At 32.7% G+C, this 14,725-nt stretch overlaps 3 protein-coding genes and 1 long non-coding RNA gene across 12 annotated transcripts in view; 2 read left to right on the top strand and 2 right to left on the bottom strand.

The window, feature by feature from the left end:
* LOC101900723 (F-actin-uncapping protein LRRC16A) overlaps nt 1–2,409 on the top strand; it is a 133,511-nt gene extending 131,102 nt beyond the window's left edge. For 5 of the 9 annotated variants that reach the window (XM_059125715.1, XM_005181813.4, XM_005181810.4 and 2 more), the window contains 2 exons: nt 316–695; nt 1,674–2,409. In XM_059125715.1, the coding sequence (XP_058981698.1) occupies nt 316–695; nt 1,674–1,766 (473 nt within the window). In that variant the 3' untranslated portion in view covers nt 1,767–2,409. Of the gene's footprint in view, nt 1–315; nt 943–1,673 lie in introns of all 9 variants that reach the window. The other 4 variants (XR_009342817.1, XR_009342818.1, XR_009342819.1 and 1 more) reach the window with 4 other exon arrangements.
* A 7,593-nt stretch (nt 2,410–10,002) lies between these two features.
* On the top strand, nt 10,003–10,952 carry LOC101887734 (probable U2 small nuclear ribonucleoprotein A'). The gene has a single exon (XM_005181821.4). It carries the CDS (start codon nt 10,086–10,088, stop codon nt 10,863–10,865), a length of 780 nt encoding a protein of 259 aa, XP_005181878.1. The 5' UTR covers nt 10,003–10,085; the 3' UTR covers nt 10,866–10,952.
* Nucleotides 10,953–10,967: 15 nt separating this feature from the next.
* On the bottom strand, nt 10,968–12,120 carry LOC101900374 (GEL complex subunit OPTI). The gene is made up of 3 exons (XM_005181808.4): nt 11,868–12,120; nt 11,570–11,673; nt 10,968–11,509 (listed from the first exon to the last, which is right to left on the bottom strand). The coding sequence occupies exons 1-3, from the start codon at nt 11,979–11,981 to the stop codon at nt 11,314–11,316; spliced, it is 414 nt and encodes a 137-aa protein (XP_005181865.1). The 5' UTR covers nt 11,982–12,120; the 3' UTR covers nt 10,968–11,313.
* A 1,812-nt stretch (nt 12,121–13,932) lies between these two features.
* LOC109612254 (uncharacterized) lies at nt 13,933–14,725 on the bottom strand. The gene is made up of 2 exons (XR_002194422.2): nt 14,478–14,725; nt 13,933–14,353 (listed from the first exon to the last, which is right to left on the bottom strand). It is a non-coding gene; the product is annotated as an uncharacterized LOC109612254 (long non-coding RNA).

Raw genomic sequence — 14,725 nt, forward strand, 5'->3', positions numbered from 1 at the left:
AAAAATATGTTCGCAGATGCAGTAAGGTACCGAAAGTAATAATTACTTTAAATCTTACGTGAGGTGTTAGGGCCTAACTTATGGTTGTTTGTGTATTACAAACCAGCGAATAATAAACTAGAATTACTATTGGCAACAATGTTTTGTTTAAAATATATTTTTCTTCTAATTTTTAATTTTATTTAATTTTTTTACTTCAATAAAATTTATTTTTCTTCCCTTTTTATGTTTGAAATCCCAACCCAACCCCCCTCGAACCAACTGCGTGTGATGAAACAACGATTTTGTATTGTAACTTATTGCACATTTGCATAGATCTACCCCTTAAACCACAAGTATTACCACGTTCGTTACTAACGTCATCCTCATCATCGGCCATAAATAAAATCAATCGAAATTCATCGTCCTCGATAACTAGCACCAACTCCGCAACAGGAGTTTCGTCGTCGATCATAACATCTTCGATGTCATCAACTTCCACGAATGAAGTTACAACGAAAATTGTTAACACAACATCGTTTAATAATGAAATCAAGGAGATGTTAAGCAAAAGTCTAATCAGTGAGAATGGAACAAATGAAATACTAAATATACGCAACAGTCGTACCGCAACATCAACGTCACAAGAAGAAAGTAATGAAACAAGCATTGGATTTAAACGCATTGCCGGCAAAGAAATGTCGTCACTTTTTGAGGTTTGATACTTTTCGATGCCTCATTTCCATCAAACCTTTCAAATCTTTCATGCTGAACTCATTGAAAATTTTGGACAAACAATGTTTATGTTTGCCTGTATGTGTGCATTAATAACATGCTTTTTTAATGCTACACAAGAATTCATTGCAATTGCTTTATACTCATACACACTTATCTCCTCCTGTGATGTCCTGACCATTATGTGCTGTTATATTTGTGTGCGTGTGATTTTTTGTTTTAAAGTAGGTAATGTCGCGATATGCATTTAAGAATTGGTTTATATATCGTAATTATGTATTTCCTACACTTGTTCCATTAACTAATGAATGGTCTTGGTTTACATAAATTGTTAATTATTCATTCAAAAATCCAACACGAATACCAAAATTGTCTTGTCTCAGTGAAAACTAAACGAAAAACAAACAAAAACATTCTACCTAAACCACAGTGATAAAAATATAAATGTGGGTTCTTGGGTTGTCCTTTTTTATGCTTAAAAGAAGAAATTTCTCTTGCCCGCTAATTGATGCCCTTCTTCGCCCAATATAACATATCTTAATTTTATTGTGTTCTTCTTCTTGTAACGTAACGATTTGTTAATAATATTTCTATATCATTCATCCCTTAATTACAAAACATTTGCTATTTTTATTTACATTATTGTTGTAAACCTAAATATACGAAAATATAATTTAAAGTTTTTGTCTTCCTTATGATTTTGTTAAACGTTCATTGTATACTATATAAATATTTAACTACTGTTGACTGTTTTATTTTGTGATTCACCTTATGTTTGTGTGTATGTTCTCTTGTCGTATTTTTATTTACTTTTTTACAATTAACAAATTATCACAGCAAAGAAATTGCATGTTCATCACTATGTCATATTAAATGTTGGTAATATACATTTGTTTTTAATTTTTTTATAGTAATTTAATATGTCTAAAATGTGTTTTTTACATTAAAATCTATTTTAGGAGACATTAGTTGAAGGACCACAACGATCCTCCTCTATACGGCAAACTTTTAGGGATACTCAATATACCAAAGAGGATGTCGTTGATTTATGAGCAAAATAAATATAATAAAAAATAATATTAATAAAAAAGTTTATATTTAGCATTTAAGTAATAAGCAAACAACTTCAAAAGAAAAACATTAGCATTTTTGAACACAAAGCCAAGGAAACTTCCCATCCCATTGTCATCTTATTTTTTAGTTTTTGTTCTTTTTTACAATCAAAATTTTGTGCAATTGAAAGTTTTATTATTGTTTTTACTAAATGGCGTCTTAATAATTAGTTTATTAAGTAAACAGTAAGAGTGAATAAATAAATGAAGTATTTCAATGTAAAATATTTTTATATTTTTAACTTATTTAATCAAATAATAAAAATCTATTAAAAACGAACCATCTTACAGCATTAAGTAACAAATTAAAGCAGAAAAAACTGAAAAGTTATACATTACATTTATTTTCTATATAATATAATTTCGTCTATGAAACCCCTAATTCAATAACAACCCCATCCAAACAACTCTGTATCCCACACACACACACACCATATTTTTATATATATTACAAATATATTTCTGTAAATTATTTAAGACTTTTTTATATTTTTAAGTTAACCCTCATTATATAACATTCACGAAAGAAACAATAAACAACTACATGCAAATAAAACTGAATAAATGAAAAATAAAAACGAAATGTAGTTTTTTTGTTTGGGCAAAATTAGGCGGTTTGAGTGTCTTTGACTCACCCAATCGCATTACAGTGGCAACCGGCAGTCAAAACGGCCAACTTCAGTTGCTGTGGTGAAATTCCCAGACAACCTTTTGTTGGGTTGCTGCTTACAATTTGAAGCAATATATTTCTGGAATCACTTTTTTAATTAAACAGTTTTGTTTTATATGAAATAATATATAGATTAGGCGTGGTTAAAGGGTGCGTAGTTATCTCGAGGCAATTACTATCCTAAAATTAGGAAGAAAAAAGCGAACGAAAGAGGGGAAATAGAAAGGAAAATTAATTTTGTAATCTTTGAATTTAACTTTAGTCTTCTAATTAACTGAAGAATGGCTGCTGGTTTTTGTGTCGGGAAATGAAGACAGCCGTGTATAATTTGCTCCACCATAAGGCAATGTATCAGTCCGAACAGTGTTGGACAGTGGCACTCAGAGAGTGTCAGAACTGTTCTAACAGAAACTACATTCCCATTCACTTAGCCAGTTTTGTTGAAATCTTCAATTGACTTGGAAATATGTATTGTCAATTTTTCTATGTTTCAGAAAAAGATCCCTGCTCCCGTTTCATTTTCCATCTTTGAACCATCGGTATAGATAGCCATACCGTGTATAGATGAATTGTTGCGGATCCAGATGTCCCTATCAAGTATGTGGATGTCTAGTGGCTTGAAGTTCAGCCGTTGTGATATATAATCGCTGGGCTTGTCCGGTCTTTTATGTGTTGCACAAGCCCTAAATAGCAGAATGTCCAAAGAACTGGCTTCGCCATTGTTCAAGTTTTCTGAGTTTCAGGGCGCATCTGACTGCATGTTCCTCTTAAAATATTCTTAGAGTTAAGTAGGTTATCTAGTCCAGCTCCAAAATACACCTGTGATCATTAGAGATACACTTCTTTAAACTTTATCAATGCTTCTCTTGTGAGATGATTTTTCTAACAAGTGGCACCAAACGAAATGCTATTAAGCCGCCCGCTGGTTGAAATTTGTTGCAGATCCTTGAGTACCTAAAGCCATACTAAAGGAGACAGAACACCGATTTGTGGTAATCGATCTCTAGATGGATCTTTTACCCTTGTGTCAGTTGCTCATTCTGCTACTGATCATATCATCAATCCACTCTACGAGGAACAAGAAAGAACTTAGATAGAACTTCTAGTATTGATTTTTAGACAATTCCATTAAAAATGTAGCTAGCTATGCGATATAGTGGACCGATAAAGCCCATCTTCGAACCTGATCCGCCTGCAGAAAAGTTTAGCTTCCTAATTACGAACGGAATTACGAACTTAATATACCCCTCCATACCGCGCTTGGCCTTCTTGATCTCACTGTTGTTCTCGTCAACCTACTTTCATTAAGTTGGCTTAATGTTTGGATGACCAAACTGGATGAAATTGTCTGCCAAGGAGGTGGACGGACAAGATAAGGGCATTTTACCTCTCATTTACACTTCAGTCTCGATATAACAGACTCTGTAAATTTGTCTCAATGCGCCCTCTACAGACATGTGGAATACAATCTTCTGGTGATCCGAGAAAAAAGTAATTAATAACTTTATATTAAACGGCGTTAAGTTCCCAGTATAATTATTTGGAAATAGTTCCATCCAAATAGTAATTTTTCTGGTTCTTTTCTTGTGAAACATCCAAATTTTACTTTGAAGTTGCACAAGTTTAATAGATTTTTTGTCAAAAATCCTCCTGTTCAAATTAAGAGATAGAGCCCTTTTCTGAATTATCACCACGAAATAGAGCAATCAAGCTTGATATGAATATTACAGACAATGCAAGCTATTTAAAATCATGGTCATGAGATCCGATGTACCGATTATATCACATTAAAATAAATGCAAGATAAAAAATGATGTAAAAATGAATTAATATCCCTCAAAATATAATAGGAATATCGAAATATGTTATAAGCATGGTACTATCATGGCATAATTGCAGACGGTAGAACAATGTTACCCCCCAAATACAATTTTTTTCTGTTGGTGCCCCTATTCTGTCAAAACATATACACAGTTTGTATATGTGTGTGTATTGTTTTGAAAAAAGAAAATAATTTATTTTTATTTGAAATTTAGAGACAACAGAAATGCATATTTTCAACGTAAACGGGTATCAAAATGTATAATTTTAGTATAAAACAATCTTGTTCTACTATCTTGGATTCAATTTTGTTGAGAAACCCCAATATTCCATTCAAGTTTTGTAGTTTTCCGCAACATAATATTTTTGTGAAAAATGGTTAATAAACAAAACCAATTGTTGCATGTTTAAAAAGTCTATTTTTCTTATTGAGCCATGGGTACAAAGAAAAGGTGAGGTAGAGATACCAGCTGATTACAATTTTTTTCTCTTAGGGTGTTCGACTTCTGAAAATATTTTCAAAAACAATAGATGTGTCTGGTTACTTTTCCTGCAGGAATTGTCCAGCAACATCTTTCTCAGAGAGTAAGGTAGTTTTATTCTCTTTTGCAAGGAGAATGCGAAAAGCAAACAGACGGTAATACTGCAGAAGCTTGTAACTAATCAGCTGATTTGTTCAAACAAACAATTTATCCGCCATTAAAAGAATTAAAAGAAAGGAAGCAACACAAATATTACAAGTTTGAAAAATAACAAGTAAAAAATCTATAAGTTCGGCCGGGCCGAACTTTGAATACCCTCCACCACTTGGAACGAATTTGGTAATTTTCAAAAAAATAAAATCCGCTACAATTTCTGTTAAAATCTTAAAAATACCAAATGTAGCCGTTATATTAGGGTCTATACGACGACATGGACCTGCATCATCAAAATATCGAATATAGGGAGATATTATTATATGGGGCTACACCAAAACGTGGATCTGCACATACAATTTTCTGTCAAAGGCTGTGTATCCATTACCAACTTCAAATACCAAATTTAAAGCAATTCCGGTGAATAATATCGGTAAAATCATCAAAATACCAAATATCGGGAGGTACCATTATATGGGGGCTATACGATGACGTGGACCTGCACAGACTATTTTTTATCATACGCTGTAGTATCCATTACGAACATCAAATACTAAATTTGAAACAATTCCGGTGAATAATGTCGCTAAAATCATCAAACTATATATACAGGGTTGCCCATATTCGACGTACCCATGACTCTTTGGGCCCATTCCAATCGACGAGGCTTGTCCGCAGGCAACATTCTTTGCGTCAATTGAATTTTGTACGGGAACAAATGCAAATCAATGCGAATAATCCGTTGTAAAGTGGACCGAGCCATGCCCAACTGCTGAGAACGGCGTTTTTGGGATGTTCTTGGGGACCTCTCAACACTGGCTCGTACGGCAGTGATATTCTTGGCCGATCGCCTTGGTCGACTTTTATATGGCCTCTTCGGATTAGAAAGAGCCTTACCAGTCGAAAATTTTTCGTATAAACGCTTAATGGTGTTCTTAGAAGGCGCACTTCTCACGTTTTTTAATGTTTTAAAAGCACGTAGAGTTTTCACAATTGACTTCTTCTGTTGAATGTAAATTTCAACTATTTCGCGTTGCGTGTATTGGTTCATGGTAAAAATCTGCTTGGACGGACGCTTCAAACGCGGTATGTCATTAAGCGATGTGACATCTCTGTCAAAAGTTATAGCGTTGCCAGATGGGTCCGTCGAATATGGACAATTCTATATATACCAAAACCAAAAGTCCTGCAGACATTATATACATTTGAGTAAAATTTTATCAATATACTTCATTTTGTTCGGAAGCTAGAGTGATTTCCACAGACGGATAGACGGACGACATCGCTAAATCGACATAGAATTTTATGCTGATTAAGAATATCTGTCCTTTTTTCGTAGTTTCGAGGTGTTACCATCGGAACGACAAACCTAATATACCCTCTATACCGTGGCAGAAGAATACAGGTAGATGCATCAACGCTTGGGAGTATTGATATGTCAAATATAAGTAGATTTTCAAATGTCATTCGGAGGTTATTATAATTCGCGTATTTCAACAATTTTTACAAATTTAAATAATTTATCATTCAACATTTTCAATTCCAAAATTGGTTTGACAGTTCATTGTCCCAGCAGCTGTGTCGATGCGTCTACCTATCTCTTCTACCATGCTCCATACTATGGTGGAGGGTATAAAAAGATGTTAAGGTTGACAACATGGTATCTATCGGTTGGTTTTAGCGTCTATGTTGATATCGTCGCTAACTTGCCGACAAACTTCGTTAATTACCGAAATTAAAAGCATTTTAATTTTATTTTGTCAGTAACTCAAAAAATGAGTTAGAGAATTCCACTATTGAGCTTGTAAAATACATCTTATTTAGTACATATCATGGCATAATTACAAAAGGTAGAACAAAGCTACCCCCTAAATACATTTTTTTCTTTTAGTACCCTTATTCTGTGTATTGTTTTGAATAAAAAATTCCACAATTTGAAAATTTTTGAAATTCGGCTGTTTTGAATAAAAAATACAACAATTTGAAAATATTTTAAATTCGACTGCAAAATAAATGCATATTTTCGACGTTAATGGGCAGCACATTTTACAATTTTGGAAAATAGCTGTATTGTCCTACTATTTTAGATTTAATACTGTGGAAACCCCCCAAAATTCTATTCTAGTTTCGCGGGTTTTCCCCAATATAAACATTTTGTAAAAAAATTAAAAAAAACAAAGCCAGCAGTTGCATTTGACACTATAAAACTTAAAAAACTATGAAACAGAGTTGCATTTTTCTAGTTTCATTTTTCTAGTTTTTTCATATTTTCCCTCAATTTTAAAATAAAATAAATATCGTGATAAATAAATGAAATGTTTGGATTTTTTCTCAAAAATATGATCCAAACTGTTCAGTCTTTCAATTTCACGGCTAAACTGGATAATAGCTTTAATACGCGAGCCGCGATGTACGTGTCTTCCAATCATTGGTTTTGAAAATATTTTGTTTTCATTTTTCAAAACAATAATACATACACAAAATTGGCAGAAGTCGGGCACACTTAGAAAAAAATTGTAATCAGCTGATGGCTCTACCTTACCTTTTTATTGTACCATAAGTTCTGATTAAAGACAATTTGTATTGTGTAAACGCCAGATAAAGCGGAAAAAGAATGCTATTCCTGAGTTACTGGAAAAAATTACTGAGTAAGATCCATGTTAGAAGTATACAGGTAGATGCATCAATGCTTGCGAACATTGATATGTCAAAAAAATTAAATTTCTTTTCAAATATAAGTAGATTTTTATATGTTTTGTACGACGTCATTCGGAGATTATTAAAATACGCGTTTTTCAACAATATATACAAATTGAATTTTTTTTAAGATCAACATCCAACGTTGTATTGTAACATATGTCTAAAATGAAGAAGAACCATGGTAGAAGAATAAAGGTAGTCGCATCGACACAACTGCTGGGACAAAGAACTGTCAAACCAATTATAGAACGGATAATGTTGAATGAAAACTTATTTAAATTTGTAAAAGCATATTATAATGACCTCCAATTGGCGTCGTATAGGAAAACATGTGCAAATCTACTTAATTTTGAAAAAAAAAAAAAAAAAAAAAAACATTTAAAAAATTTTGACATCAATTTTTCAAAGTGTTGATGCCTCTACATGTACTGTTTTACCATGAAAATAACGTTGTGTTCATGGTAGAAGAATACAGGTAGTCACATGGACACAGCTGGTAGGACAATGATCTGTCAAACCAAATTTGGAATTTAATATTTTGAATGAAAAATTATTGAATGTTGTAAAAATGGTTGAAAAATGAATATCATAACAACCCACGATTTGTGTCGTATAAGAAATCATATAAAAATCTACTTATTTTTGAAGAAACAAAAACAAAATTTTTGGCATATCATTTTTCCCAAGCTCTGATGCATCTACCTGTATTCTTCTACCATGGTTGTGTTACAGCCCATTTAGACTAGTCATTTTAAATCAACTATAGTTGTGTTCCAGATCCTGCAAATTAGTACTAATTAGCACTAATTCTGCTACAACGCGTTCCCGTACTCCAAAAACTAGCAAAACTTGCAGCTCTCTCGAGAAAAAAATGGCGCTGAGTGGTGCACATTTCTGCTTGTTTTAGCTACATGAATTTGGCCGAGCAGAAATGTGCAAATTGTGAATTTGACATTTAATTGGCAGGGCTGACAAGGTTGAAAAATGTATTGATACGTTTCAATAAAGAAATGATCAACTTGAAAACTAAAGGAAAACTAATATTTGTCGTGCAATAAAACAAAAAGAGAAAATATGGAGCAACTGATGTATTCACTTTTGGATGATTCCAGCAGTGAAGAGGACTGGCTGAATGAGGAATCAGATTATTAATTATTATTATAAATTATTAATTTTAACTTATCGTCTTCAATACTCATTTTTTAAATGTTGGCGCCCTTTTCAGTAAGGTTTCACCAGTCCGATTTAGGCTGTTTACTTTTGGAATTTTGAATTTTGACATTTTATCGCATTTCTGCTAATTTTCCGTTCCCTTATTTTTTGAACAAACCTAAATGAGAATGACATTTCGAACTGTTCTCTCTTCTGCTAGTTTTACTACTAAAAAAGTACTGGAACACAACTTATATTTCCAAATCAAACGTTGAAACCACACGTGTTTAGATTATTTTAATACGTATACGCACACACTTTTTGTTTTCTAAAAAATTCGCAAAAATAATTGTTTGAAATTTAAAAATGGAAAGAATTGATGCTTTAACTCAAATTTTTTGCCAATGATTCGATCGACAGGAATGTCAACAAATAATATTTAACAATATACTCGGATCTGAAGAATAAATTGATGAAAATCTTGATTATAATAAAAAAACTAAATATGACCACCCGAAGTATAAGAATGTCTGCAGAGTTTAGGAGTTTGTTTCGTTTCCTGTGAAGAATGTGCAGGCAAATTTTTATCAACTATATAGTTTACAATATATATTAAACTCTAGCAACATTTTCTCTCGCTTCTGCATCAATATTATTTATTTTTAAACAGGTTTTTACTTATTCCAAAGCTTGCGTTTGTATTCGTTTGTTTCTGTTTACTGCTATTTTAAAATTAAGTTAACGATACACGAACACTGTTGCCCATTTTCAAAATATATTCAAAATATTTCGATTTAATATTGGATTTAAAACAAATGCTAGTTTTGAGTTGATTTTAATTTGTATGGTAAATCTTCGTAAAATTGAGATGATTGAGCACCTAAATCGAGATAATTTCCTTAATCATGATATGAGGGTATAGTCTAAATTATTTTTATTTGTTTCCTTAGTAACTAGGAATAGAGTTGGTAAGTTAAATCTAATTGATTGAAGCGTATATTGTATTTTTCTCTTTTACATTTTGTTTTTGGAACAACCTTTGTTTTATTTTCCATAATTGTTTTCAACAAGACACTTGATGTTACCTGTATAAATGTGCTATTCCAGTGTATAAAAGAATTGTAGCGATTTTTCACAGAAAGAAATTGACATTACTACCGGTCATACTTTGTTATCAATCATCAGTACTCGACGTTTATTCATCGTAAGAAGAAGAGTACGACAAACGCTGTTTTAGGATAAAATATCATTTTCATATTGATTATCAAAAGTTTAACTAAGATGGTAAAATTAACGCCTGAATTAATAAATCAATCTATGCAATTCATCAATCCCTGCCGGGAGCGGGAACTAGATTTGCGTGGATACAAAATACCACAAATAGAAAATTTGGGCGCAACGCTAGACCAGTTTGACACCATAGACTTATCCGACAACGATCTCAGGAAATTAGACGGATTGCCTTATTTATCACGTCTGAAGTGTTTACTTCTCAACAACAATCGCATTCTTCGGATAGGTGATGACTTACATGAATGTGTGCCTAACCTAAATTCCCTAATATTGAGTGGCAACAACCTGCAAGAATTGGGTGACTTGGAACCCCTAACTCAGCTCCAGCATTTAGAAACAATTTGTCTTCTTATGAACCCCGTCTCTACGAAACCGTACTACAGAGAATATATGGCATACAAGTTTCCACATTTAAGACTCTTGGACTTCAGAAAAATTAAGCAAAAAGATCGTAAGGCCGCTATTGAATTTTTCCGTTCAAAACAGGGAAAAGAACTACTGAAGGAAGTGGCGAAGAAATCAAAACAGAGCGCAGCTGCTGCTGCATTGGCTGATGGATCTGCTGCTAAAGCTGGTGGCGGACGATTTGCCAACCCAGAAGATATTCGACGCATTAGAGAGGCAATCAAACGCGCCAGTTCCCTAGCTGAGGTTGAGAGACTATCACAGATATTACAAAGTGGTCAAATTCCCGATAATTTTGTCCTAGAACAAAATGGAGCAACGACCAATGGAGGAGGCGGTTCAGATGTTGCCATGGAACATTAGTCATAAACCTTATTTTCTACTGTAACAAATTGTATCCCTCGTAAGTTTTAATTATAAATACAAAATTTTGAAATTTGTAAGAAGAAACTTTAAAGAAATGTATTTATTTTTGTTTTGGTAATCGATTGGCTTTATTCTTTTTCACAGAAAAAAGTTTGTATTCAAAATGACTTGAACAAGGGAAATATGTATTCATTACACAAAAGGAATCATTAAATCATAACAAAGCAAGGCTTTTTGGCTGAATCTTGGCTAAGCACCATGCATTCAAAAACCCGAGTTTATAAATATTTTCAAGTTTACATTTATATATAACATATTGCTTTCGAACACACACAAATTTGCCAATGACATGGAACGAATCGGTTTGGCTTGACTTTTATAAATGAGTAACTAAACAATTTAATTAACTACAAATTTTCGTCTATAAAGTAAATATTCAGATGTCTCAAAGTCCTTTCGCTTCCATTATGGAATCGTAGTGTAATCCGGTGTAGAAAATAATCCATGTTACCAAAAATCCCGCAAATGATGTCATAAAGCCTTCTTTAATCAATTCCCAAGCGCCGCCATAGGCCTCTTCGTCGATTGATTGGAAATGTATGGCATAAACATAAACTAGGCCACAACTTATACCAGCAAATCTGCAATGAAAAATACTTTTATTTCATGAACGTATTTGACTTTTATATCTTAAAACTTACAGAACAAGTCCCAGAAAGCCTTTCAGTGGAACAATACCCCAAACAATGCCTAAAATAATACCAAGGACTTGGCGGGACCAGTAAATAACATCTAAGAATTCATCCTGAAAATAAGAAATTAAATAGTTTTACTTTATTTTATATAGAAGTGTTCAGTTTTCATTTGTCGCCTTGATGCTTTTGTTAATATAAATATCGACCTAATTAACAGCTTAATTAAACATTCAACTTGTTAAAATAATTCACGTTGGACCCTCATCCCCCTTCAACATTTTGTCATCAGCCCTTTCTCGCATACCTTATCTAGCCACTCTGATTTTGCTGTCAACGCACGATTGCAAATCTCCTTCAGAGATGAAGATTTGGAACTGCCACTTGAATTGTGCTGTATTGTATTTGTTCTTGTGGCCATTTCAATTCAACTTATAAACTTAAAAAAGAAAATAAAAGTCACAAATTGATGTTAAATGCAATTTCACTGTATTAGAAAAGGAAAAGAACGCAGCACCGACAACGAAAATCTCGACGTGTGATTAAGAATCTATGCCGATCAAATTAAATAGTTACCGGCGGTATTGTCAGTGTTGCCATTACATATTTAACAGAATTAACTAGCTGGCCACACAACATGTATTTGACATGCACATGTTTTACATATATATTGTAAAATTTCATCTAAAAGCGCCTTCACAGAGGTGACACGAGTTGCCTGTTGTAGCCAACTAAAAGTCATTTAAAGAGTGGTACAATAATTTTCAAGCTAAGACATAGCAATAACCTGAATACAATAGGGCTGTTCCAGAACCTGCAAAAATCTACTAATTTTGCGATTTTTTTCGATATCATAAAGGGAAAATCGTTTATCGTAGTAAAAACAGATCTGAAACAGACCAAATATTTTTTGTATGTGCATCATGGCAGAAGAATACAGGTAGATGCATCAACGCTTGGGAGCATTGATATGTCAAAAAAATGTAAATGTTTTTTCAAATATATGTAGAATTTTATATGTTTTCTTATACTACGTCATTCGGAGGCTATTATAATTCGCGTTTTCAACAATTTTTACAAATTTAAATAACTTTTCATTCAACATTTTCAATTCCAAAATTGGTTTGACAGTTCATTGTCCCAGCAGCTGTGTCGACGCGTCTACCTATATTCTTCTACCATGATGTGTATGCAGGGGTAGACAAAGGGTATCCCATGGGATGTCTGTGTGTTCACCAACACACTTGTAATAAATAAATTGTTTTGAAATTTCTGTCAAAGTTGTTTTGATAGAATATTTAGCTTTATTCAAGAAGTCGATGAGGAAGTTGCTGCCGGATATTTTTATGAATACACCGTTAGAAATAAATGTTCGTTCTCCCCAAAAAAAATTAGTTTAATATCGATAATGAATGAGAAAGGTTCTAAACATCCCATCGGCTAATGTTTTTTAAAATTTTACGTCTTGAAGGCTTTTCAAATAATATTCTTAACAATCCACATCCCGAAGACTCTTCAAAAAATATTCTTTAAGAAATCCACGTATCGAGTGCTCTTCTTTAAGAAATCCATGTCTCGAAAAATCTTTAAAAAATATGAAAACAGATATAAAAATATATAATTTTGAATTTTCTGCCTAGCCCTGATTTATGGTATCGAATAAAATTACAAAGCAGAAATCAAAGTGGTTCATAACTACCAAAAGGTAGCCCTATCAGGCCAGCTGTAGGCAACTTGATATGTCAAACAAATTGTTGTAATATGAATTCGCAAGATACATAAAATGAGAAAGAAACCTGAACAATTATTAAAATTGAAAATGTTGGAAAAGTTAAAAACAACCCAAATATGAGGTATTGTATAGTTTGTAAGCGAGTACAAGCAAAGACCAATACCTTTGTAGAACAAGGAAAGATCAATACCTTCCTTAACATACACTTCTAGTTCATACATATTTCTATTTCCTACTATTCACCAAATCTTAGATTTCTTCTCTATCCCTCAAAGGGTAAATGAATCACCCAGACAATAGTCTATGTTCTTTCATAATATCTTCATCAGTTCATATTTGAACAATATATCTGGTACCTATCCTACAAAATATTTAATAATGACTATTCTCATAAAATGTGATATAATTCCCAGTTCTCTTCAAAGTAATAACACTAGATTTAGTGAAATTATTTAATCTTTATGATACGTCCCTGAAATAAAGTAAAGATAAATAAGTGGCCAAATTCTGAGTATATATTTCTGTCGAAGCTCCAACTGAACTTTTTTTTCTTAAAACTTGGATTTTTATTGATGGACGATTCCTTTAGGACTTCGAGATAAACAATTATAATACGTCCTTTAAATAAAGAAAACATAAATAAGTGATCAAATTCTGATTATATATTTCTGTCGAAGCTCCGACTGAAGCTCCTTAAAACTTGGACTTTTATTGATGGACGATTCCTTTAGGACTTCAAGATAAACAATTGGTCTCATTTCAAAAATAAAAAAAATTAGGTCTGAAATAAATCAACAAATCCACCATTTGAGATCCGCAAATATGCTTTCGAGATATAGCCACGACTGAGACCCGGAATGTTCTTCAAATATCCACGATTTAAGAGCCGGTAATTTTCTTTAAAATTTGAGGATTTGATGTGTTGAAGGAATCTACATTTTTAGAATTCCACGGCAAAATTCATTGTTTGGAGCAGCAGCCTTTGTAAATTATCCTCATTTTGGTGGTTGTTTCTTGGTTTCTTGTCTTATTTCGAGTCTTCGACTTTTTCACAAAATTTCCTTGTAAAATATATATTTTTTAAATGTAAATAAAAATAATTCAATGCATCAAAATGAAATTTTCTGATTGGTGTAAAACAATTTGCCTCAAATTTTATATGTCAAGTAAATTCGTCTTGCTTACAATTTCGACATATCAAGTTCCGACAAAAGTTGCTTTGTTGTAATTTTCGCCTATGTTGTTACCTGGTATTTCTACCATGTACCAAACGAATTTAATTTTTTTTAGTTCTGTGCGTTTTCTGTGAAAAATTTTTACCAAGGCCCATTAAATAGGTCGTCCGATTAGCCCACCTGATTTCACCCACTTTGTCAAAATACATTTGTTTATATTTGGAATTCGCCGAAAAAATGACAAGCTGTCATTATACA

This window comes from Musca domestica, unplaced genomic scaffold (genome assembly GCF_030504385.1).
Source record: "Musca domestica strain aabys unplaced genomic scaffold, Musca_domestica.polishedcontigs.V.1.1 10, whole genome shotgun sequence".
Taxonomy (NCBI): domain Eukaryota; kingdom Metazoa; phylum Arthropoda; class Insecta; order Diptera; family Muscidae; genus Musca; species Musca domestica.